General features: G+C 41.9%; 1 protein-coding gene across 9 annotated transcripts in view; it reads right to left on the bottom strand.

Annotated features, from left to right (window-relative positions):
- LOC129188015 (radixin) overlaps window positions 1-23,554 on the bottom strand; it is a 48,776-nt gene that overhangs the window by 15,289 nt on the left and 9,933 nt on the right. For 8 of the 9 annotated variants that reach the window (XR_008572512.1, XR_008572509.1, XR_008572510.1 and 5 more), the window contains exons 2-13: window positions 22,838-22,932; window positions 9,382-9,465; window positions 8,059-8,154; window positions 7,853-7,975; window positions 7,598-7,749; window positions 7,420-7,503; window positions 5,236-5,382; window positions 4,862-4,958; window positions 4,634-4,797; window positions 620-750; window positions 354-514; window positions 9-101 (exon numbers count right to left, since the gene is read on the bottom strand). Coding sequence is in view for 4 of the 9 variants with exons in the window: in XM_054787969.1 (XP_054643944.1) it covers window positions 9-101; window positions 354-514; window positions 620-750; window positions 4,634-4,797; window positions 4,862-4,958; window positions 5,236-5,382; window positions 7,420-7,503; window positions 7,598-7,749; window positions 7,853-7,975; window positions 8,059-8,154; window positions 9,382-9,465; window positions 22,838-22,855 (1,350 nt within the window). In the remaining 5 variants the exon portion in view is untranslated. Of the gene's footprint in view, window positions 1-8; window positions 102-353; window positions 515-619; window positions 751-4,633; window positions 4,798-4,861; window positions 4,959-5,235; window positions 5,383-7,419; window positions 7,504-7,597; window positions 7,750-7,852; window positions 7,976-8,058; window positions 8,155-9,381; window positions 9,466-22,837; window positions 22,933-23,554 lie in introns of those variants that run through there. The other variant, XM_054787971.1, reaches the window with a different exon arrangement.

The raw sequence follows: 23,554 nt of genomic DNA on the forward strand, positions 1-23,554 counted from the left end.
GACATTACTTTGTGCTGCCACTCGGTCGCATCTTCCTCCTTTTTCCTCTTGGCTTCTTCCAGCAGAGCGATTTTGGCGGTAAATTCTGCTAATTCAGCAGCCTGTTTGAAAAATAAATTCCAAGCATAGCAAAAGTAGTGCTTTAATTATATAAATAGAAAAATGTTCCCCTGGTCTACTGTGGAAAAAGTTTGCTCCTGCTCAAAATACTCACTTGACAGCTTAAGATAAAAAAACTAGTTAAGTGACTCAACAGCGCCTCAGCTGGTTACAGCCGAGTAGTGCACTCCATTCACACATAATCACCATCTGTGAAGCTGCAGTGACAGACTGACTGAGTGGTGAGTGTGTACCAGTTGTTCTTGTGTCTTCATCTGGTCGGCAGCCTGCTGGGCGAGCGCCGCTTTGGCCTCCTCAGCCGCCTGCCTCTCCTTCTCCAGACGCTCGGCCTCCTCCTTGGCTCGCTTCCTCTCCTGCTCCAGCTCCAGAGCCTTGCGGGTCTGCTCCTCCAGCTCTGAACACACACACACACACACACACACACACACACACACACGCACACATCAGCACAAGTTAGGCCACACTTTGAGGCGACAGCAGCAAGACGCTGACGTCCCACCTCGCTGAGCCCGTTGCGTCTGCTCTTCGATCTGCCGCAGACGCTCCATCAGCTCATCCTTCTCGCGCTCTATCCGCTGCTTCTCCTTCTCGGCGTGCTCGCGCTTCTTCTTCTCGTTTTCCAGCTGAGCTCTGTCCAGGAGACATGGCGGTCACTCGTCGGCGTTAAGAAGTCGAACCATGCCTGATGAGGCCTACGGGCCGGTGTGGCGCCACCTGGTGTTACAAGTCTGCTCGTTGATGAGGAGCATGGGTGTTTGTTGAACACGGCCCCCTACTGATCACACAGACTCGCTTCATGAACAGGCATCGTTCTGTTTTTAATACTAATTTTGGGGTCTTTAGTCTACAAATAAATGTATCACAGGTCGATAAAAATGACTTCAGTCTCACTTCAAAGTTGTTGGTACCGCTTTATAACACCTTTTACTTAGCTGAGTGTTAACTAGGTTGTTAAGCCTTTATAAAATTGCTATTGCCCATTTGATAAGATTTAAGTGTGGCAGTAGCTTAACTTGTTACTGAGCCCAAAACTAATATTGAAGTGATATTTATTTAGAACCCACAAAAAAAGAGCATTCCCTGATGATATTATCCATCTAGAAGTGAGCTAGATATCAAAACACTGCCATCTAGTGGTCACAACGAGCTACACCAGATTACTCAAATACAGTCAAACCTGTCTATAGCGGCCACTAAAGGGAAACGGCAAAAGTGGCCGCCATAGGCAGGTGGCCGTTATGGACACGTTGGCGGCCATTTTGAATTTGTGCGCGCACATATTAACATGTCTGTGATTAGAAGCTTGTTGTGTTTGCAGATACATATAATTATACTGTTACATGTTGACCAGTAGAGGGCACTGTGGGACTGCGGATAAAAGTTGTAAAGAACTACCAGGCTTGTTATTCTACACAACCCACAGAACAAAGCTGTGCTAGTAATGTCTTACGCTTGTTTTTAATATTTTATTTTTTATACGGCAGAGTGTCATTACAGCTTTAGTTCATCAGGAAGTGACGGGAAGTGACGGTGGGCGTCCCGAGCAGGAGAGCTAGGCTCAGTGCTAGCTGTGAGTTTGGAGAGAGTTGGGAAGTGTGTTTATGTTGGCGTGGATGTAAAGTCCTGCAGTGTTCTCCGCTGTTAATAAAGCCATTAAAGTGCATCGGCGACGTGAGTCTCTCCTTCCCCACAACAAGCGGCATTACAGTATTGACCAGTGCACATTGTCTCACACCGGGAAATAAACGGTGTCACTGTCTGCCCACAAGCTCCAAAGAAGACGGCTTTTTTTATGTGGAACAACTGACAGTTTGTGTGGATCTTGTGAATGATTGTGACTGAGCTAGGACTCAGTAATTAAAGTCTACACACGACGGCTTCATTGATTGAAAAAACAAACTTTTTCGTGCATGAAGCTTCTACTTGAGTCGGTATTTTGGCCGCTATATGCAGTCAGATATTGACCAAGGGATACAAAATGGGTGGCCGCTGGTCGCGTTGGACAGGTGACTGCTATACACAGGGTCTATAACATGTACATTTTCTGCGGGGGATTTGTCAGTGGCCGCTATAGGCAGGGCAGGTGGCCGTTCTATACAGGTGGCTGCTAAGACAGGTTTGAATGTATTTCATGACCTTATAACATCAACAACGAAACCTGTTGCTCCAATGTGTTTCTTTTTTTAAATGCAGAAGTGTTAATGTTGAGTGTTGATAAATGAAAAGACTAGTTGGGTATAGTTTTTATAATAATCAGTGTTAACTTGCACATTCACACGCTGCATGCTGGCACGCCAGCAGTCCTCAATCGCTGTATTGGCAGCTTTTAGCAGTCATAATCTTTTGGGAACTCCTCATAACGCGCCATTATAATTCCGTACTCATTTTTTGTCAAATACACTGGCTGGGATCACTTCAAGTAGAATAATATGACATGTGAACACACACTTAGCACAAAGCCAAAAACCGGACTCGACAAAGGAAGTTGTCGCGGGACCAATTAAGTCTGATTGCGGCCGCACGGTGGCCTAGTGGTTCGCGTGCTGGCCACATGGTCGGGAGATCGGGAGGATTTAGGTTGTGTGTTCTCCCCGTGCGCGCGTGGGTTTTCTCCAGGTCCAAAACAGGTTGGGTTCATCGGTGACGCTAAATTGTCCAAGAGTGAATGGTTGTTGGTCTATATGTCACTGCCATTGACTAGCAACCAGTCCAGGGTACCCTGCCGCTAGCCCAGGGGTGTCCAAACTTTTTTCAGCGCGGGCCACATACTGGAAAATGAAAGGATGCAAGGACCACTTTGATGTATGGGTGAAATGCTGCTAAAAATGACGTTTTTTCCCCATAATAATACGAGTTTATTCTTGTAAAATTGCGACTTTTGTTCTTCATTCGATTATGACTTTTTTCTTTGACTTTATTCCCGTAAATTTACAGCTGTTTTGCCCATTTCTTGTTTTTTTAAATCTTCCAACTATTTCATTTCAGCTTTCCTCTTGAAAATGTTCTCCCCGTAATTATGACTTTATATCTTTTAAAACAAGAATGTATATTTTCTTTACTTCAACATTGTTACTAAAATGATATTTTTCCTCATTTTACAAGTTTATTTATTCTCATAAAATTGCTACTTTTTTCTCATTAGAAAACAATTTTTTTCTCTTAATATTTTGACTTTGCTCTGGTAAAATTTTGTTTTTTGTTTTTTTTGTATAATCTTCCAAATATTTCAACTTTCTTCTTGTACATTTTCTTCTCCTAATATTTTGACTTCATCCCCATGTTATAAATTTTCCACCAACCTAAGTTTAAAAAATGACAACTTTATTCATTGTTTTTGACTTAATAAAAAATTAAAATAAAAAATTAATATTTCAACTTCATGCTGTTCTTCTTGTGAAATTATAGCATTTTTTCGTTAAATTACATTTTTAGACTGTGCTGCGGGCCGATAAAATCACAGCCACGGTCCGCAAATGGCCCCCATGCCGCACTTTGGACACCCCTGCTCTAGCTCAAAGTCAGCTGTAATAGGCTCCAGCATACCTGCGACCCTAGTGAGGATAAGTGGCTTAGAAGATGGATGGATGGAATTTGTCGAGTTGGATCTTGAGCACAAAGCCTGGGTTTGTGGAGCCACTTTCGGCGTATACCCCCATGACTGCTGGAGGACCGCTGGCGTGCAAGTTAACACTGATTATTACAGAAACTATACCCTACTAGTCTTTTCATCACTCAACACTGCAAAACTTTGAAATATTAACACTTACCCATAAAAAATGCATCTCTTTTCATGATGAAATGCAGTAAATATTGTTTTCAAATGCTGTTTGTTGTTGTGACCACTAGATGGCAGTGTTGACGTGTTGTGATGACCTTTTCCATTTGTGACAATTGTTTCCCTGTTATAATAAAAGAAGTGTTTTCCAGTTGATTGATGCCTCAGACTGCTCATTCCTGCAGCAAATATTGTAATATAAGAAGACTAACGAGCCAAGTGCTCAAGCAAGGACTGCTGTGACGTATACGTCTGCTAACATTGCCCTAATAATATTTCATATTGCATTTTATTCCTGGTGCTCGGCTCAAAAAGTGAGCATATCTAGCGTATTCCCTCAACTGAAAAGCTATGTCGCTTACAGATTGATAATATCATCAGGGAATGCTCTTCTTTTTCAATTTTCTTTTTCTCCATGTCCGTAGGCTCTCAATAAATGGTGACGCCATCTCCCAATCAGTGAAACACCGGCACTTTCATAGCTCATTTTAAGCTGAAAGCCTGGACATAACCTGGTGAGTTCAGCCTAAGTTACCATGACGACACAGCTGCTTAAAAAGAGAGCTACCTTCACTAAACAGCGTTACACTCAACACAGCTCGCTAACCCACTAAACTTGCTTTTCAAAGCCTGATAGTGTGAAGCAAATAAACCAAATAAAATCATCAGTGTGTTATCGTATGAGCTGAGAGGTGTGGTGCAGGAAAGCACAGACAGTCCAAAAAGTTCCGAGCGAACCTTTCCATCTGCTTGTGGTGCTTCTCCTCTCGGGCCTGAGCTTTCATCTGCTGAACCTCAATGGTGTCGGGCTTCCTCCTCCTCATGTACAGCTCGTGGTTGCCCATACACAGCGCCAGGATGCGCTTGTTGATGCGTAAGCGCGGGGCGTAGAACACGAAGTCCTGCGGCGCAGACGCAGCAAAGTGGTCACACAATGCACGGATGCTTAGTCCTTTCAGATCTTACCGGAGCTTTCTTGTCGATGGGCTTGATGACAAACTTCTTGTCGTTAAAGGATATGTTTCGGATCTCACTCCACGGGAAGCCGATCTTTGGCGACAGCCTGAGGAGGCGGGGTTGTGTTTGTGAGCGTTTAAAGAAGTAACAACTTTTTTAAAGTATTTTTAAATGTCGGCTGCTGAGACAAGTGTGTAAAATCAGTATCATTAAGTACAATAATTCCAATCCGTGTACTCGTCAGCACCACAAGAGGGCACTGTCACCAAATAAATGCCATCCCAAGGAATGCAACAAGAAAGGTGAATATATGCGCCCAACCAAGAGCCAACCAACATTGTTGCATGCATGCAGCAAATAAATCCACCAAAGCTTCATATTACTTGTCTTCATGCTCGTAGATGTTCAGCCCAAGGGCGTCGACACCCAGCCAAAGCTCTGTGCCCTTCTTGTTCTTGATCTCAAAGTAGTTGACACCGTACATCTCCAAGTCCTGAGCGATCTTTAGGTACTCCATCATGGCGTCTTCCCTGCACACATAAATACGTTTTATCATTAGACCATACCACCTCCAATATCTACAGTGTAAATACGGTGCATTAGACCTACATTAAATATGACGTAACTATTGTACAGCAGAGGTACTGTACATTGAATATGAAGTAACTGTGGTGCATTAACTATAATGTTACATTATATTTAATGTACCATGTTAACTGGTACATTAGAGGTACATTACATAGGACAAATATGGAGCATTAGCGTAGATAATGGTAACTGTGGTACAATAAAGGTACATTAAATATGAAGTACAGTATGGTACATTAGAGGCACATTAAATATGATTTAACTGTGGTACATTAGCGGTACATTCAATATGATGTAGCTGTGGTAGATAAAAGATATATTAAATATACTATGATAGATCAAAGGAGCAATAAATATGAATGTAAACATGGTACATTAAACATTATGTAACTACGGTACACAAGAGCTGCGTGGACCATTAAATATGACCTAAATATAGTACATCTAGCTCAGGGGTGTCCAAAGTGCAGCCCGGGGGCCATTTGCCGCCCTCGGCTATGATTTTATCGGCCCGCAGCACAGTCTAAAAATGTAATACAACAAGGAAACTTACAGCAGCAAAAATGGGAAAATCAATCAAAAGTCAAAATATGAAGAAAAGAGTTGTAATGTAGCAAGGAAAAAAAGCCATAATCTCACAAGAATAAAGTAATAATACGAGGAAGCTGAAATATTAAAGAAATAAGATATTAAAGATATTAATTATAAATATTTAAAAAATATTAAAGAAAACAATGAATAAAGTTGTACATTTTGGAAACTTAGGTTGGGGAAAAATGTATAACATGGGAATAAAGTCAAAATATTAGGAGAAGAAAATATACAAGAAGAAAGTTGAAATATTTGGAAAATTATACAAAAAAAATCAACAGCAGAAATTTTACTTTTATTTTAAAATTGAGTAAAGTCAAAATATTAAGAGAAAAAATAGTTTTCTGATGAGAAAAAAGTTGCAATTTTATTAGAATAAACTTGTAAAATGAGGAAAAATATAATTTAAGTAACAATGTTGAAATAAAGAAAAAATACATTCTTGTTTTAAAAGATATAAAGTTCTAATTATGAGGAGAACATTTACAAGAATAAAGTTGAAATTAAATAGTTGGAAAAACAGCAGACATGGGGAAAAAAAGTAATAATCGAATAAAGAATAAAAGTCGCAATTTTACAAGAATAAACTCATTATTATGGAAAAGTCATTTTTAGTAGCAGTTCACCTTTATTACCTACTTGTAGCTGAATGCAGTTGTTTCATGAGCTACATACAGTATAGCTTCTTAGCATATCTCTACGTGCTGCTTTACTAAATATCAAAGTGGTCCTTGCATCCTTTCATTTTTCAGTACGTGGCCCTCGCTGGAAAAGGTTTGGACACCCCTGATCTAGATAAATAGAGAAATTCACGTTTCGAGCAGCTCTCCAAAAATCATATAAAGTCATAATTAACAATAAAAGGCAGGACAGGCAAGATAAGAAACAAAAGAAAAAAGGAAATAGAATAAGAATAAATACATAAATGAATAATATGGAACGGTTCACTTCCAATTTGTAGCGCAATAATACATAATAATAATGCGTAATAATAATAATAAGCATTCATGATAAGGTAATAAGTCCTGTCCTGTGTGTTTTAATCGCTCCCCCCCTCTGTTATGTTGAAAAGACCTGCTCAGTCTTTCGGTTGAGCAGGCCAGTGATCTTCTGTTGGGAGTTGATGCTGTGCATTGGATGATGCCGGTGTAAATATGGCACATTAAAAGTGATGTGAATAGGGTACATTCCGGGTGCTTAGACCATTGTACTGGAACTACATTCAATACGGTGTATGATGTAAATTTGCGACATTAGACGTACACCAAACACAATGTCAAACATGCTGTAACTATGATACATTAGATGTATTTAGACCAGTAAGTATGATGTCAATTTGGTATCCGAGACACACACAGGTAGACGCGTGCGTACACACGCAAACACACCTGAGCATGCTCCTGTGTTCCTCGTGCCATGTCTGTATTCTGTCCTCCCACTGCTCCTTTGTCAGCTTGTGTTGCTCCAGAACTCTGCAACACACACAAACACAAACACACACGTAATCCAACAGGTAATTGTGTGATGTAAACATGCTTGTGTGTGTGTGTGCATGTGTGTGTATACCTCTGTGGCAGCAGACGGTCTGCAGCCAGGTAACCAGGCTTATGGACATCGTTGCTGTAGTCTCCATACTTAGCCTGGACGGCATAGGAGGCCAAGAGCACGGCGGTCTCAGGAGGGCAGTAATTCTCATCGTTCAGTATGGCTTCCTTCACCTGCAGGTACACACACACACACACACACACACACACACACACACACACACCTTAGCATCCGTGCGGTGCAACCTTCATCTGTGAGTGTGTTGTGTCAGAGTACCTGCAAGAAGAAGAGTCTCTGCGTGATCTCCTGGATGAGTTCCTCTGAGACGTCCTCTGGAAAGAACTTTGCTCTGAACTTGAACTGCAGCGGGTTCTCCTTTTTCACGTCCTGCTGCGTCACCTGCACAGAAAAAAAACACCCGGAATGTGAAAGACAATATCCTCCTTGAGGAAATGACAAATGAAGGGAGTCGTGTCGCCCACCTTTTTGTTGAGCTTCAACCACGTCACGTAGCCTTTGCTGTCAGTGTACTGCAGGCCAAAGAACCACACCTCCCTCAGACCCACCGTCTTCACCACCTGGCGGCACACAAAGGTCTCCTTCAAAAACGCTTTAAAAGAAGTCCAAACTGCTTGGTACAAACATCTGAGTGGACCATCAGGTGTTCAGACTACAGGCGTGTATTTCTGAGTAGGTGTGTCTTCTTAGTCTGGAACTTCTCTCTCCATTCGTGGTTCCAGGATAAAAGCAACCCTCGGGACCAAGCAGACATTGGTTTGCTCGCATGACAGCAATCACAGAGGATGCCGTTCATTTATAGGAAACACACTACTTGACAACTGAAATCATCACAATGGGACACAAAAAAGCAAAACGGAGTGAGGTTCCCCTTACATGTGAATGGGAATTAGCCTGGCACCTCAGAATCGGATGCCTTTACACTTTCATTCTTATTTATGAACTGTCCAAATCATCAAACAAGAACATTTTTTGACAATAGCAACAACGTGTTATACAGTAAATGCAGCGAGGTTCCCCAGGCTAATGAAGTTAGCATGTCAATAACTTTGGTACCTTGTGAGCGTCTGATTTCATCTGCTGGACTGACTGTCACTTATTCTTTATTCTTATATTATCTTGAACTTGGCATTTGAGTTTGAATGTGATGCTTAGCTCAGAACCTCTAATTCTGCTGCCCTGATGTCACAGCCATTTTGAAAAATACTTTACGACAGGGTAGTTAATAAAGACTACAGTAGATCATTCATTTTCCACACAATTGATCAAAGAACTTGCTTTGATAAGATAAAGTCAATTAATTGAGGTTCCCCAGGCTGGTGAAGTCCGGATGTTGATGCGCTCGTATTTCTCTACAATACTCAGACTCACTTGCGAATTTAAATGTGGAGACGGATTGGCTCATGATTTAAGACGACAGATGTATTGTTACACGAGCGTCTCTGAAGCTGTGATGTGTCCTCATAAAAAGCAGAACCCATAAAAAGAACCACACACACACACACACTTGTTTTCCTTCCTTTGCATCATTGAAACCTTTCAGTCACTGAACAATGCTGAAAGCTGCCCTTTAGCACATGCACACCCCCACCTACAAACACACAAAGAGATCTTTGTCAGTCTTGTGTTCTACAGAACCAGAAACCGCCCAGACCCGACCAAGCACCTACTGGCACACATTTCGAGTGTGGAAGGAACAACAAAAGATGACTCAGAGGGATTCTTGGGAGAAAAGTGCTTGAATGTGTTAGTGTGTGTGTGTGTGTGTGTGTGTGTGTGTGTCTAACCTGGTCAAAGAGCTGCTTGCCTGTGGTGTTGGGCTGGATGGCGAACTCCAGCTCAGCATCCATGGTGGTAACACGGACGTTCGTCTGCGCAAAATAAAGAGGAAAAATAAAATTAAAATATACAGTAAAAACCTAACTTACTGTTTGCGAGAAGCCGCTTTTCATAATTGGCTTTTAATGATCAATTGGGTAGTGACCGAAAGGACAAGATCGCGGGTACAAGCGGCCGAGATGAGTTTTCTCCGTGGCGTGTCTGGGCTCTCCCTTAGAGGTAAGGTGAGAAGCACTGTCATCCGGGAGAAACTCGGAGTAGAACCGCTGCTCCTTCGCAGTGAGGTGGCTTGGGATGCTTCCCCGATGGAGGCCTCGGGGACGACCCCGGACACGTTGGAGAGACTATGTCTCTCAACTGGCCTAGGAACGCCTCGGGATCTGCCGGGAGGAGCTGGACGAAGTGGCGGGGGAGAGGGAAGTCTGGGCTTTCCTGCTTAGGCTGATGCCCCCGCGACCTAACCTCGGATAAGCGGTTGAAGACGGATGGATGGATGGATGATCAATTATGGCCTGTTTTATGCTTTAATTGGACAATAGCCTATACCACATGTGTCAAACTGGTGCCATGGAGGGCCGAGACGCTGCAGGTTTTCTCTCCAACCAGTTTCTTCAGCAGGTGATTTAATTGATGAGCTCCTTCCCTCAAACTGAAGGTGTTGATCATTAAAATCACCTGCTTTAGTGACTGGCTGGAAAGAAAACCTGCAGTGTCTCAGCCCTCCATGGCACCAGTTTGACACCCCTGGCCTATAGTATGTGCCACTCAGATGTCTTTGGTCAGCATACCGTATAAGGCAACTACCAGACACACCGTATGTTTTATTATGCACGTATTTTGTCAGCCAGCCACCTCTGGCATCTCGTGTCATCTCATATCGTTCCAAATCAATGTCGACTAGGATAGAGCTGCAACATCTCATTGATTAATTTGATTTGAAAAAAGCTAAAATTTCTATTCTGTTGCATCGATGATTCATTTAACAAGTGTAACTCATAAAAATCAATCACATCCGGATGGCAGAGAGTGACCGTAGCGTAAAATACGCAGAAATTGTCTGCACAGCTGCTATAGAGTGACAATGGAGAGAGGTGGCTCAAAGAAAACCGGGACGAAAGGGTCCAAAGGAAACGACACAAGCTGTCAAAAGTTTGGGTTCATTTCAAACTCAAAAAGACAGACAACATTCCACAGCACTACTACAGTATATCCATGCTGTAGCACATTACCAGAACCAGCTACCTATTTATGGATGACCTGGTTTTAGGCTACACTTGGGATTTTTGATCATATTGTACACCTCATTGTGCATTCTGCAGCATCCAAAACGTGTACTTTGACCAAACGTTACTCCTCATTAAACGTAAGCAGCATATTCCGCAGTGTCGCTACATGTGACTCAAGGAAGAGGACACGCTAATGAGCGGACATCTGCATTCACACACAATGTGCCCTCCAGAGTATTTCTGGGTCATTTGGTTGTCAATATACAGATAATAACCAAAGTGACACTGATTCAAAATCAGAATTATTGTGATTTTTATTTAAAGTAAAATTTTTGCTCAAAGAGACAGAGTCCATTTTATTTTCACTGGGGTGTTTTTTGTCTTGCTTATTTTATTATGTTGTTTGTTTAATTTATTTCAAAGCTCTTGACATTCCAATTACAATATTAAATACTCTTCAGAAATTCAAGTTCATTGCTTTTGTACTCACATTATTATGCCAAATTTTATCATTAAATTAACGGAAAAAAATGTGGACTATAAGATAGTTTATCTGCAATAATTTTCAGTACAATTGCCGTCCAGCAACATTTGTTATTGTGACAGGCCTAGGCGCTGTCATATAATAAGACTATTAACATCAACAAAAGCTACAAAATACAATATACACTGGTGTGAAAATGTGTTTGACGTCTTCCTGACGTCTTATTTTTTTGCAGGTTTGTCACACTTAAATGTTTCAGATCCTCAAACTAATTTAAATATTAGTCAATGACAACACAACCGAACACAAAATGCAGTCTTAAAATAAAACTTTATTATTAAGGGGAAAAAAAAAAATCCAATCCTACATGGTCCTGGAATCTGGAAAAGGTTATAAAGGCATTTCTAAAGCTTTGGGACTCCAGCGAACCACAGTGAGAGCCATTATCCACAAATGGCAAAAACATGGACCAGTGGTAAACCTTCCCAAGTGAGGCCTGCCAAGCAAAATGACCCCACGAGTGCAGCGACGACTCATCCGAGAAGCCACAAAAGACCCCATGACAACATCCAAAGACCTCCAGGCCTCACTTGCCTCAGTTAAGGTCAGTGTTCATGACTCCACCATAAGAAAGACACTGGACAAAAACAGCCTGCAGTTCCAAGACCAAAACCACTGCTGAACAAAAAGAACATTAAGGCTCCTCTCAATTTTCCCAGAAAACATCTTTATGATCCCAAAGAACTTTGGGAAAATACTCTGTGGTCTGACGAGACAAAAGTTGCATTTCAGAAAAAGAACATCATACCAACAGTAAAATATGGTGGTTGTAGTGTGATGGTCTGGGGCTGTTTTACTGCTTCAGGACCTGGAAGACTTGCTGTGATAAATGGAAGCATGAATTCTGCTGTCTACCAAAAAATGCTGAAGGAGAATGTTGGGCGATCTGTTGGTGACCACAAGCTGAAACCAACTTGGGTTCTACAGCAGGACAATGATCCTGCTAAACTGCTAAAGCCGCAGATAAGGATGTGTGATTCAGAATATGACATTTTTTAGGAATAAGTCAGACAAAACATTGGAACTCAAACTTTCATCTTCTATTGCATCATGTGATATGATTTATTCCCACAATAGTTAGCTTCCTTTTACACGTTGACGACAGTGAAGAACGTGACAATGTTCCTCACGTGACGTAAGCACACTCAAAAGGCGTGAGACTCCGGCGTCATCGTGCAAAAACTTCTTTAACTTCTTTATGCACTCGAGCACCAATTAAGAAGGTGATTCATTCATTGTGTCGCCGGTGTCATTCATGTTTTATTATGTCTACAAGGTACTACGCACTTTGTTTCAAGCAAAACAATATAAAGAACTCCACCACCGGCTAGCCTATGCTGCTAACAGTGGTTTAAAAGAACAGACTGAACAAATAAATGTCTATATTTGTCACAATTCAATGGTGAACTGTGGAAGAATTTTGTCCGACCCGAATAAATGAACGGTGTACATGCGCGTAGTATGTGTACACACACACAATAGTCTCAGACAATTTGGAGTCATTGTGTGGTTATGATAGGCTATACATTCAGTGATACCAAGCGTATAGCGTATAGCTAAAATTTGCGAAATGGCTATCTTTAGCTGACAACAAACATATCAAATGCGCGTGGGTGATGTGGGGTGTGGCTTGCAACGTCGGCGCAAAAAGAGCGCGGAATGTACACGTTAGCGTGTTGGCAGAATGTACACTTATGTTTATACTTGACAGTTACGAATGTGAAGTTGTGACTTAAAATACTGCCTGTGCAGTTAAGGCTGAACTCATTCAATCCCAGCCATTTTTCAAAAGACAACCCCTTCAGTAGCGGCCATTTTGACTGATCTTTCAAGGTACACAGAATATTGTGTTCTATGGCTATATAAACATGGAACCTACCAACAGACTCCCGTCTTTCATCAGAAAAAGAAGGTTTGTTTCTACCTTTTTCGGTTCTTTAGTAATCAGCAGTAGAACATTGCTAAGTTTCAGGAAAATATCAGTTACCGACTAAAACAGAGAAAACCAGCTTTTTGTGAAAAGATAAATTTCAAGCATAAATTTAACTTTGACACAAATATTTTTTGCTTCACTCCTAATCAAAATCTTAACACCAGTTGAAAAATTGCTAGAATTTGCATTTTGCACATTTGGATCTTAATGAGGTTTTAAGTAGAGCTACAATACGCAAAAACAAGAAGGGGGAGTGAGACAAAAAGCACTTTGAAAAAGTCATTTATTGAAAACAACAATTAAACTGAAATAGGCTGTTTATCAGCTGATCAAAAGTTTAAGACCATCACTCAAAAAATAACAAAAATCTCTTCAAACCAGAACAACAAATGTTCTCAGTAGGACTCAGTAATGAGGAGCTCCACCGTTCTTGTTCATCACGTCAAAAATGGCTTTGGGCGTGCTTCATGCCAGTGTTTCCAGGAGGCTAGTGGGAACATTGCTCCAAGTGGTGAAGATGGCTTCACCAGGGGCATCAACTGTCTGGAACTGATGGCCATTTTTATAAACTTCCCTTGCCATCCATCCCCAAATGTTCTCTATGGGATTTAAATGAGGGGACCATGCAGGATGGTCCAAAAGAGTGATGTTATTCTCCCTGAAGAAGTCCTTGGTCAAGCCAGCATTGTGACCTGCAGCGTTGTCCTGTTGAAGAACCCAGCTGGTACCACACAGACGAGGGCCGTCAGTCATGAGGGATGCCTGCTACAACATCTGCACGTAAGTCCCCGTCGTTTGACGACCCTGCACCACCTGAAGCTCCGGTGCTCCACTGAATGAAAAAGCACCCCAGACCATGATGGACCCCCCTCCACTGTGCAGGTAGAAAACATCTCAGGTGGGATCTCCTTGTCATGCCAGTAACGCTGGAAGCCATCTGGACCGTCAAGGTTCCATTTTATCTCATCAGAGAATAAAACTTTTTTCCACCTTTCAATGTCCCATGTTTGATGCTCCCTGGCAAAGTCTAAACGGGCAGTTTTGTGGCGTTGAAGGAGACGAGGTCTTTGAATTAATTTTTGTTTTTTTAAACTCTTTTCCCGCAGATGGCATCTGATGGTTATTGCGCTGCAGTCGGCACCAGTAAGGGCCTTAATTTGGGTGGAAGACCGCGCTGTGTCTTGATGGACAGCCAATTTTTGGGTGTACCACTTGACTTTATTGTTCCATAATGCTCAGGATCTTTCAAAAATGTAGAATGACTGATTTACTGCTCACAACTTCAGCAGCCATGGCACGCTGCGAGAGGCCTTGCTTATGCAGCTCCACAATCCCACCACATTGAAAAAGAGAAAGCTTCTTAGCTTTAGCATCAGGAGGGCATGACAGTGGGAATGCCTGACAGAAAATGAGCATTTGGAGCAGATTTTGGCTTTTATAGCCTGTGGTCTTAAACTTTTGATCAGCTGATAAACAACCTCATAGCACATTGTTGGGGCAGCCCTCCCCTCACTGCAAGACATTTATAAAACTAGAGTCCTACGAAGAACACACAACCTCATCAAGGACAGCACACATCCACAACACTCATTATTCACACTCCTACCGTCAGGCAGACGCTACAGGAGTTTGAAGTCCAGGACCACAAGGCTGGCAAACAGCTTTTACCCACAGGCCATCAGGCTTCTCAACGAAGCACTCACACACGCCGCACGCAACACACGCACACACTCATAGCACTTTATTTATTTATTTATTTGTATTAATGTCTCTTCTGTTGTTATTGTTTAATTTATTGGTACACTAGGTCCCCAACTTACAAACACAATTGGTTCCAGACGACCATTCTTAAGTGGAATTGTTCTTAAGTAGGGGAAAAGGTAATATTACCAATGATATAGGTACTACATGTAGGTGTATACATATACAGTATATGTGTATGTATGTAAATATGACTTTGGATGTAGTAGTAATATTAAACCAGGATAATTAATGAAAAAAACAATAATAAAAGTCATATAATAATACGTAATGATAAATGTTATTTACCTTTGAAGAGGAGTGGTCGAGCATACGTCGTTGTGGTGGAGTTGGAGGAGGAGTTATTGGAAAAAAAAGGACAAATGGTCGTCGTTAGACTCTTCTAAAAGAGGTAGTGTTCTGTGGGTGGTGTAGAATTAAGCAGTTCTATTAACTCTTCATAAACTTTAATCACACGCTCTGTCCTGGTTGTATAATTTAGCTTTCCATTTAGCTTTATCTCCCTAGCGTCTAACTCTTCTTCTGTTGGTCCCATTAGCAGTGTCACAGTGCCCTCTACTGGTCAAGCATGTACAATAGCAGTATAAATACTGATTGAGCGACTACAAGGCAAAATAAAATAAAATATAGACCAGTCGGCTTGTGTTCGTATCAGCGAATGTTCGCTAGTCAGGTGTTCGTAAGTTGGGGACCTAGTGTATTTATGTTTCTTATGTTCTTATTAATTTTGTCGTGTTTTCTTTTTTTGGGGGGGGAGAATGAACAGAACAAGAATTTCATTGCATAGTAGAACTACTTGTTTTACTGTGCATATGACAATAAAACTCTTGAATCTTGAATGTATTTTTTTGTTGTTTTTTTTGTTTAAATTACAAGTTCCAAATGTTTTTTGTCTCACTCCCCCTTCTTGTTTTTGCATACTGTAGCTCTACTTAAAACCTCATTAAGATCCAAATGTTTTCCTACAATTTCCCTACAACGCATAACCTTGTGCACGCTACACTCCTCCACGCTCTCTCACTTCCTCCTTTGTCATGCATGATTCTTCCATTCTCATCATCCCTGCTGAGCTCTTATCAAATGCACTTCTGCCACCTTGTGGCCGTTTTCATGGCTTAAAATTGCTCTGAATTGAAATGCATTAGTGGAGAGTCCTCTTTTTGCCTCTCACGCCAAAAAACCCCATAAAAGACGCATAAATACGCTGTTGGGCTCGAGTGTCCGGGTTTATAAAAACGCATAACTACGTCTATGGTACTGAATGAGTTCATAATGACCACAGGTTGACCCTTAAACAGGTTACTTCCATTTCCATTGTTTCCTGTGAGAATAAGTGTTGAAAGAAAAAGGTTGGAAGTTATTAAATGGTTTTAATGAGTTACATTTAAGCATAATGACGCACAAAAAAGTGCAGCTGTGCAGAGATAGCAGCATTAAAAAACAACTTTTCTTCCAGGAAATGTTTGTAAAAATGGAAGGCAAACGGAACAAGGAGCAAAGATGTTTTTTATGTGACATTCAGATGGTGCAACAGTCTGTGTGTAGATGTGTGTGTGCACGTGTGTGTGTGTTTGCGTGCTTATCAGCGCTCCACAAACAGGCTTCACACGTAAAGAACACATACACACTGTCTACTGTGTGCAGCATGGACCGTGAACTGCTTAAATACATGCATCACGTCCTTGCATTGTGTGTGTGCACGTATGTGTGTGCGTGTGTAATGGGGGAGGCAGACAGAAAAGGCCTGAGATGAAACTCACAAGAGAGCAGTGGTCAGTTAAGACAAAAGATGCACACAATAAGACCAACAAACACACCACATTTTGCAGACAAAAGCTAACCCCCATAAGTGCATCTTTTTGGGAGCGCGTGTGAGCAGGGCCATATGTTGCCTTCAAGGTCACTTAATGTGCATGCATCGCTGCAGCTTGTTGATAAGGTTTCCACGGTAGCGGGTGGTAACCTTTTCCATCCATTTTCCTGCAAACACAGCAGTGTGGCACACAAACAGGGTGGGGGTTTCCAATCTTCGGCCAATCAATGAGGCAAGATGCTATTCCTGCTAACCTGTGGTTGCAACGTGAGGAGTCAATGAAGGACATGTCAAGTTTTTGCAGCCATGTTTGTCCGCCTGTACGGCACACCACAACTATCCATCTGATATCATTATTTTTAATAGCGATGGTTAACGATGGATGATAAACTTCAGAATACCTTCAATCAACATTATTTTTGAGCATGTCACATATTGCTTTAACACTTAAAAAACAGGGGTGTCCAAACTTTTTCCATCGAGAGCCACATACAGTCGTCGGCCCTCGCTATATCGCGGTTTTCCAAAACATAATTAATAAATGATCGCTGTGTCATGGTTGATTATGGCATATTATTAGTTCAAATATTGAAATAATATGGAGACTGGCTACTGAGCCAGCAGAGCCGAGCCAACATGCCATGGCTGAGATCGAATGGGGAAAAAAAGGTTCTCCTCTCATTCCGTGTGGAAGTGGTAAGTTTTTGGCTTCTTTGTCCTTCTTCTCCACTCCGTTTGAAACACTTACGTTTAGAATAAGTAAATTGGAAAGGCTAGCTAACCAGTTTAGTGGAGGCCGCCTGTTATGTCCCTGCAGTCATCCCGTAGCCTGCGCAATGTGCTGTAAACAGGGAATAACAGTTGATTGTTTGTTTCTCATCATGTTACGACTTTTAAAAAAATAACATTACTTTAACCTTATGCTACTAAAATGACGTTATTTTTCCTCATCGCATTACGATGTTTTTCTCGTAAAATGCCGACTTTTCATGAAATGTATACAGCCACAGAGCATGCTGGTGTAAAGCACCACAATGTCATTGTTTTCTTGGTTGTCTCACGTGATGGCATGTTAGTACTCCACATTACCTCACCTTATTTTGTAACTTGTCTATTTAGAAGTGAAGACATTTAGCTCTGATCCTCAGGTCCTGCAGCTTTCTAATATTTTTGCACCATTTTTGCTGGATCAAATAGCGAAAAATGCTAGTTTCAGACCCAGAGCTTGAATGAGTGTATTAGTCAATGGCATTGGCTGTAAAACTACTGCAGAAACATGTTTGTGCTTGCTAGACAAACCAGAGTGCCATTAAAGGATCATTCATTTTCCCAATGATCAAAAAAAGGACATTTCCTCGAATGCTCGCCCCCAATCTGGGTGCCGGGGGTAAAAGAGGTCACCGGGCGGCTCAAAGGCTCAGACAGACGTGGTGAAGTGGTCAACCAGGATTATCCAGATTGTCTTACGGGTTAACGAGAAAGAGCAAGGAGTTCCAGGTTACAAGAAGCATAATAAACGCAGTCCTTCTACAGAAGAATGCTGTAGTTAAGATACAAGACGTGTTCGATGCAGTGACTTGTAACCTTCCTGTCTCGTAACAATCCAGGCCAGCCTGCCAGCATGTACGCCTGTCCGTGTGTGTGGAGGGGGTTTGCCGAGGCATCAGGACCGCCCGGTGACACTGTTTGTGTGTGCGAGTCCAGACTCAGACAGCCATAATTAAAAGCCCTTTGCCTCTAAGCTGGTTAGCAGGCTGGGAGGGCAACGACAGCCACGTTAACATCTTTACCTGTGCCTCGTTTTACAACACCCCCACCCCCATCACCTCCTCACCCCGTCCACTTTCACTCGGCTGTTTACCACCTCCAAACCTCCAATAAAACACCCCACACTAAACAATGTAATTTTTTCCCCCACACGGAATAATCTAAGTAGAAACAGTCTGTTCCTGAGTCGAACTCCCCCACCATAAAACAGTTGTAAACTTAAGTCGCATGTTTATCAATCCAAACTCTCATATACAGTAAGTGTAAAAAGAAGTGAAGCGATGTGAATAGTAAGATGGAAAAACAATAAAGGACTCAGGACAAATGGTGAAATGCGACACGTCATCTTTCTAAACACGGGTCTTACCATTAACGGAGCCCTGCAGACATGAAATAACACCCCTATAGTCACCTTTGCACTCCTATTATTCATTCTTTACACCACGTTGCCATCAATGTGCAGGCTATGGGATCACTGCAGGTGCACACCTCTCATAACATATAGCAAGCTACCAAGCTAACTAGTTAGCCTCCAATTTATTTGTTCTCAATTTTAGAAAGTGTTTCAAACGGAGTGGGGAAGAAGGATAAAGTAAGAAGTACCACAGATGTACCACTTCCACAATCACATGGAACGGGCTAACTTTTTTTCACTCCATCATGTAGTGTGACGGTAATGTAATGTCTCATTAATGGAACATTAGTGATGCCTAGTGACCAGAATACTACATGTGACTTGTCTTTCAATATTTTGGACTAATATTAGGTAGGGATGCTCCGATCACTTGGCCACCGATCAGTATTTCGGTAAAAAAACACATGATCGGCATACGGTATGCTGATAAATGCCTTTCAAAGCCAATCACAAAAAACAATCGGCGTGCGGCGACAAACGCTACATGTCTGCTGGGTCACGCTGGGTTGCAAACACTCATATTGAGCCGACAAGGGGCGTACTTTGCTGCGAGAATCAAAACTAGTCTGGAAAACCTCAATGGCTTCAGTTGGACAGCTTGCCACAGGCTACGCTAATCACTCTCTTATCAAACCTCTTGCCGTTTGTTTCATGCATCTTTGTTTACACGCTTTGCCTAGCTATCACTGGTGGCGGCTAGCGAGCTAGCAAGAGTTATCAACCGAGCTTCTGGTCTCCGGACCCCATTTTGTTTTTAAAACCAGCAAGCAATGTTGGACGTTCATGGGTTAGTACGTAGTAACTTTTTCAAGTGTCACGGAACAATTTTGCTCTCGTCATTAAAGTAATTACTGTATGTCTTGTCCTCAAAACGCTATTTGTGTGTGGTGGTTTAATGAACATAAACACATGATGGTGATGCTATCACAGGGGGTCTCCGAGCTCGCCAGCTGATTTTGAATAGCTCACCAAAAGGCTCAAAGAATATTTGCTTCAACTCTTAGTAGTTTCTTTTTATTCTAACTGTTGAATTCAGACTTATGCCTTTCTATAATGACAAATGAACACAAAATAGCATGAAGACGATGGCTGCACTGTTTGCATGGAGATCAGCTTGGTAAATAAAGTACAAGTAGTGCACAACTGAAATGTTGCCAGTCATAAAGAAAACACAAATACTTGACAGCTCTACTGGTGATGAGAGGTGGACACCCCCTGCAACCTGGACACCCAATGTATTCTGTTTTAACTTAAGCAGGACAGATTTCTATTTAATAAAAGATATTTATTTGTATTATTTTATTCTGCTCATTTTGCTATCTTGAGCTAAAAAAATTAATTTCCCATGTATTCATACTACACTAAAACAAGCATCAAATGAAATTCAGGTTTGCGTCAAATAGTACAAAAATGATTTCACACAAAAACAACTAAAAAAAAAAATCCGCCCAAAAGTTTATTTTTTAATATTGTATTATGTATTTTCCAGGGGCCCTTGGAATTGTCTAATGATGGCCCTGGCCAACAGTCAATCCATGTGATCATATCGGCCAATCTCACTCGTGGATGATCGGTATTCAAATTGGCAGCATAACACCCAGATCAGCGCATCCCTAATAATAGGCCATAATCAAGCCCAAAACAGCGCTCATTTGTCAATGAATTATTTGCCAAAGAAGACGTAGCAGGAGGGATCAATACTGCCAACTTAGCAACTGCTACATTTAGCACGCTAGATTCCAACTCCACCCTGCCCCCCCATCACAGAGCACTCACTTCCTGCTTGTGACCACAAATAGATTGCAGTCCTGTGGAAAACACTGACTGTACGACTTAGTTCCGTGACTTTGGCTAGAGACATAAGGGCGGCAATAAGGAACTTTTGAATGCGCGCCTGATGACGGTTTGATCTGCAAATTTATGACTGTATTTTGGTCATCCATTCATGATGTTCTGTCATTATTACAGTAAATGAAGCAATGATTATTATTCCTTGAGGAGGTTACAGCCAAATGAGTGAGGTTTGATGCCTCTAATTAGGGGTCACCAACGTTTTTCCTTGTGAGAGCTACTTTTACTAAATGAAAATGGCCAAGAGCTACTCATTTTTGTAACATTTATTTTCAGAGCTTATTTTAAACCTAAACAAAGCAAACATGCTTGTTTTACCAGAACATGAACAAAACGCTGGTGTCCACAACTCACATGTTGTATTTCACAATGCATTTCTTTCTACTGTTCTTTCATTATTAACTGAAAACCTGAATGAAAAGCAGGCTTGCGGGCACCTCATGTGGTCGTGGGGGGCTACCTGGTGCCCGCGAGCACCACGTTGGTGACCCCTGCTCTAATTAGACGTAGTGACTTGTATAATTGCCATTCTACAAACTTAAATAATCCTTTTGAAATATTTACAGCCCCGACACCATGTGCAATACGCCACAAGAGATCAATAATGTACGACTCTGCACGTCTCGCAGCGTGGTTTAACAGACCACACACACACACACACACACCTAGGGGCTGATCCAAGTATATAGAAAATCCATACGCCTTTGAAGAGATTCTACAGCAACATGTGACCTCCCCCAGGGTGTAATGTTGTTCTTTTGTCGTATTGTTACCATGTTTTTGTTCTCTTTGTTAGCTTTAAGCACATTTACTAGCAAACACATACAATTACTCACAGGTGCTACACAGAAGCTAACCCGTCCAGGTGGGAATAAAAGGTAATGAAAGTATTATTACGGAACTGCTGTCCCACACTTCAGCTCTTATTTGTTTCCCCACCATGTAGGAACAAGGAAACTATCAAGTTGCTCCTGTGTGAAGCGTTGCATTGTGGGCTTTTTATCAAATGAAACACAAGATAAAAGATAAGCAAGGACCAGCTGAGCATATTACATTCGGTAAGCGTGTCTGCTTGGACGCTGAGCCTCTTTGTGCGGACCAGCTTTGAATTCCAGGCCTGGAGGACACCATTAAAACGCAACCTCAGGGGTGCGCCGAGACGCATATTCACTTTTTTCAACGGCCGGTGCAGACAAAGACAGGAACGTTAGGGTCCTCGTGGGAGGTTCGCCGGCTTCACCTGCTACGCGGCTAACAAGCTAGCTGACATGATTTTAACAAGTGTGACTGCAGGGCCCGCGGCGGAGTGCTGCACAACGCACACACCGAGCAGTGAAAGGGCGCAGTGTGTGTGTGCGTGTTGAGGTCACAGGCACAGCATATACTGTAGTGTAACCAGAGTGGGAGTTCCCCTTAAGGCGGCTTGGATGTCGGAGGTGAACAAAGTGCTTCTCTCTGGTTCTTGTTTGTGTGATGCTTTCTCCTGACCCCCGTCCTGAGAAACATTGTTTCCCCGCTGAGGAAAAAGAAGCCCACGTTGCAACAGCAAAACAAAAAAAAAAAAATAAAAAACAAAAAAGAGAAAAATCCCATTGAATGCTGCAGAACATGACAAAAACAGCATTGCTCTTTAAAACTGGCCAACCTCAAAAAGTATTTATTTGGAAACATCATTAAATGTCTGAAACAACCGATGAAAGCATGTTATGACACTGTGTTCTTATTGAGCGTCTCCACTGGCTGCAAGAACCATCAATAACATCTTTCACACTGCCTTTTAATACTATAGCTTTTTCCTGCCTTTTCGGGAATTGGGGAACAGTCGGTCTGGCGTTTTTCCACCTTTGAAGGTTTCCTCAAATGAGTCGTGAGCGGCACAGTATTTAAAAGATTAGTAGTAGTTCTGAAGCAAAGGATATTTCACGAGATTGGAACATGGCCATAAATGTCTCTATCAAAAATGTTTTATTATGCTGTTAAGACAATAAAAAAAGGTTAATTGGACAAACATGGTTTACCGACAATAACAAAACCTAACATAAACTTTCAGTAACCAAGGTGAGAATGACAGGCGAGTTAAAAAAAAACACTCACCGGCTTGGGCATCTTCATCCTCTCTCTGCCCTGATGCTTAGAAAAGAGAAAGAAGTCGTCCTCCGTCTTCCTGCCTCTCTCAGGGCCACCAGCGCCTGCCAGGATGACAAAAAACGACAACGCATAAGGACAATGAGGCCCTTCACGCTGTGTTACGGATAAAATAATAAAAAACTTTACCAAAGATTTGTGCAGCTCACTTCTAATTTTATCAAATGTCCACCACAAGCTATTCTGAAAGGGAGGATTTACATACGGAAATGAACCTTCCTGGAGCAAACTGACATTTCTGGAATCTCATCCAAGACTCCAAGATTAAGGACATTGACTTTGATGTGACACCATTCCATCACTGCATCGTGAGGTCAAGCCTGAAGCCCTGAAGGTACTGTCAATGCTCCAATTAACACCTCTACTCAATTAGAGTCTCTCCAAAAGCAAACAACTGCCCATGTCTCTAATTAGCCCAATGTCATACAGCTGTGGCTGTAGGCAGCCTCCTGTTTTTATTTATTTTTTACTAAAATGGCATTGGCTGGATGTGATGTACCATGGGTGGGCAGCATCCAGCAACTTTATCTACCTCTACATGCACTTTAAAATGTTGCTCCTCAGCTGTCCACGTGAAAGTCATGCGTGCTACACGCTGGCCATCGTATTCTCTACAAAAGAGGGTGTCCAAACTTTTTCCACCGAGGGCTACATACTGAAAAAATC

Source organism: Dunckerocampus dactyliophorus, chromosome 9, assembly GCF_027744805.1.
Source record: "Dunckerocampus dactyliophorus isolate RoL2022-P2 chromosome 9, RoL_Ddac_1.1, whole genome shotgun sequence".
In the NCBI taxonomy this organism is placed as follows: Eukaryota; Metazoa; Chordata; class Actinopteri; order Syngnathiformes; family Syngnathidae; genus Dunckerocampus; species Dunckerocampus dactyliophorus.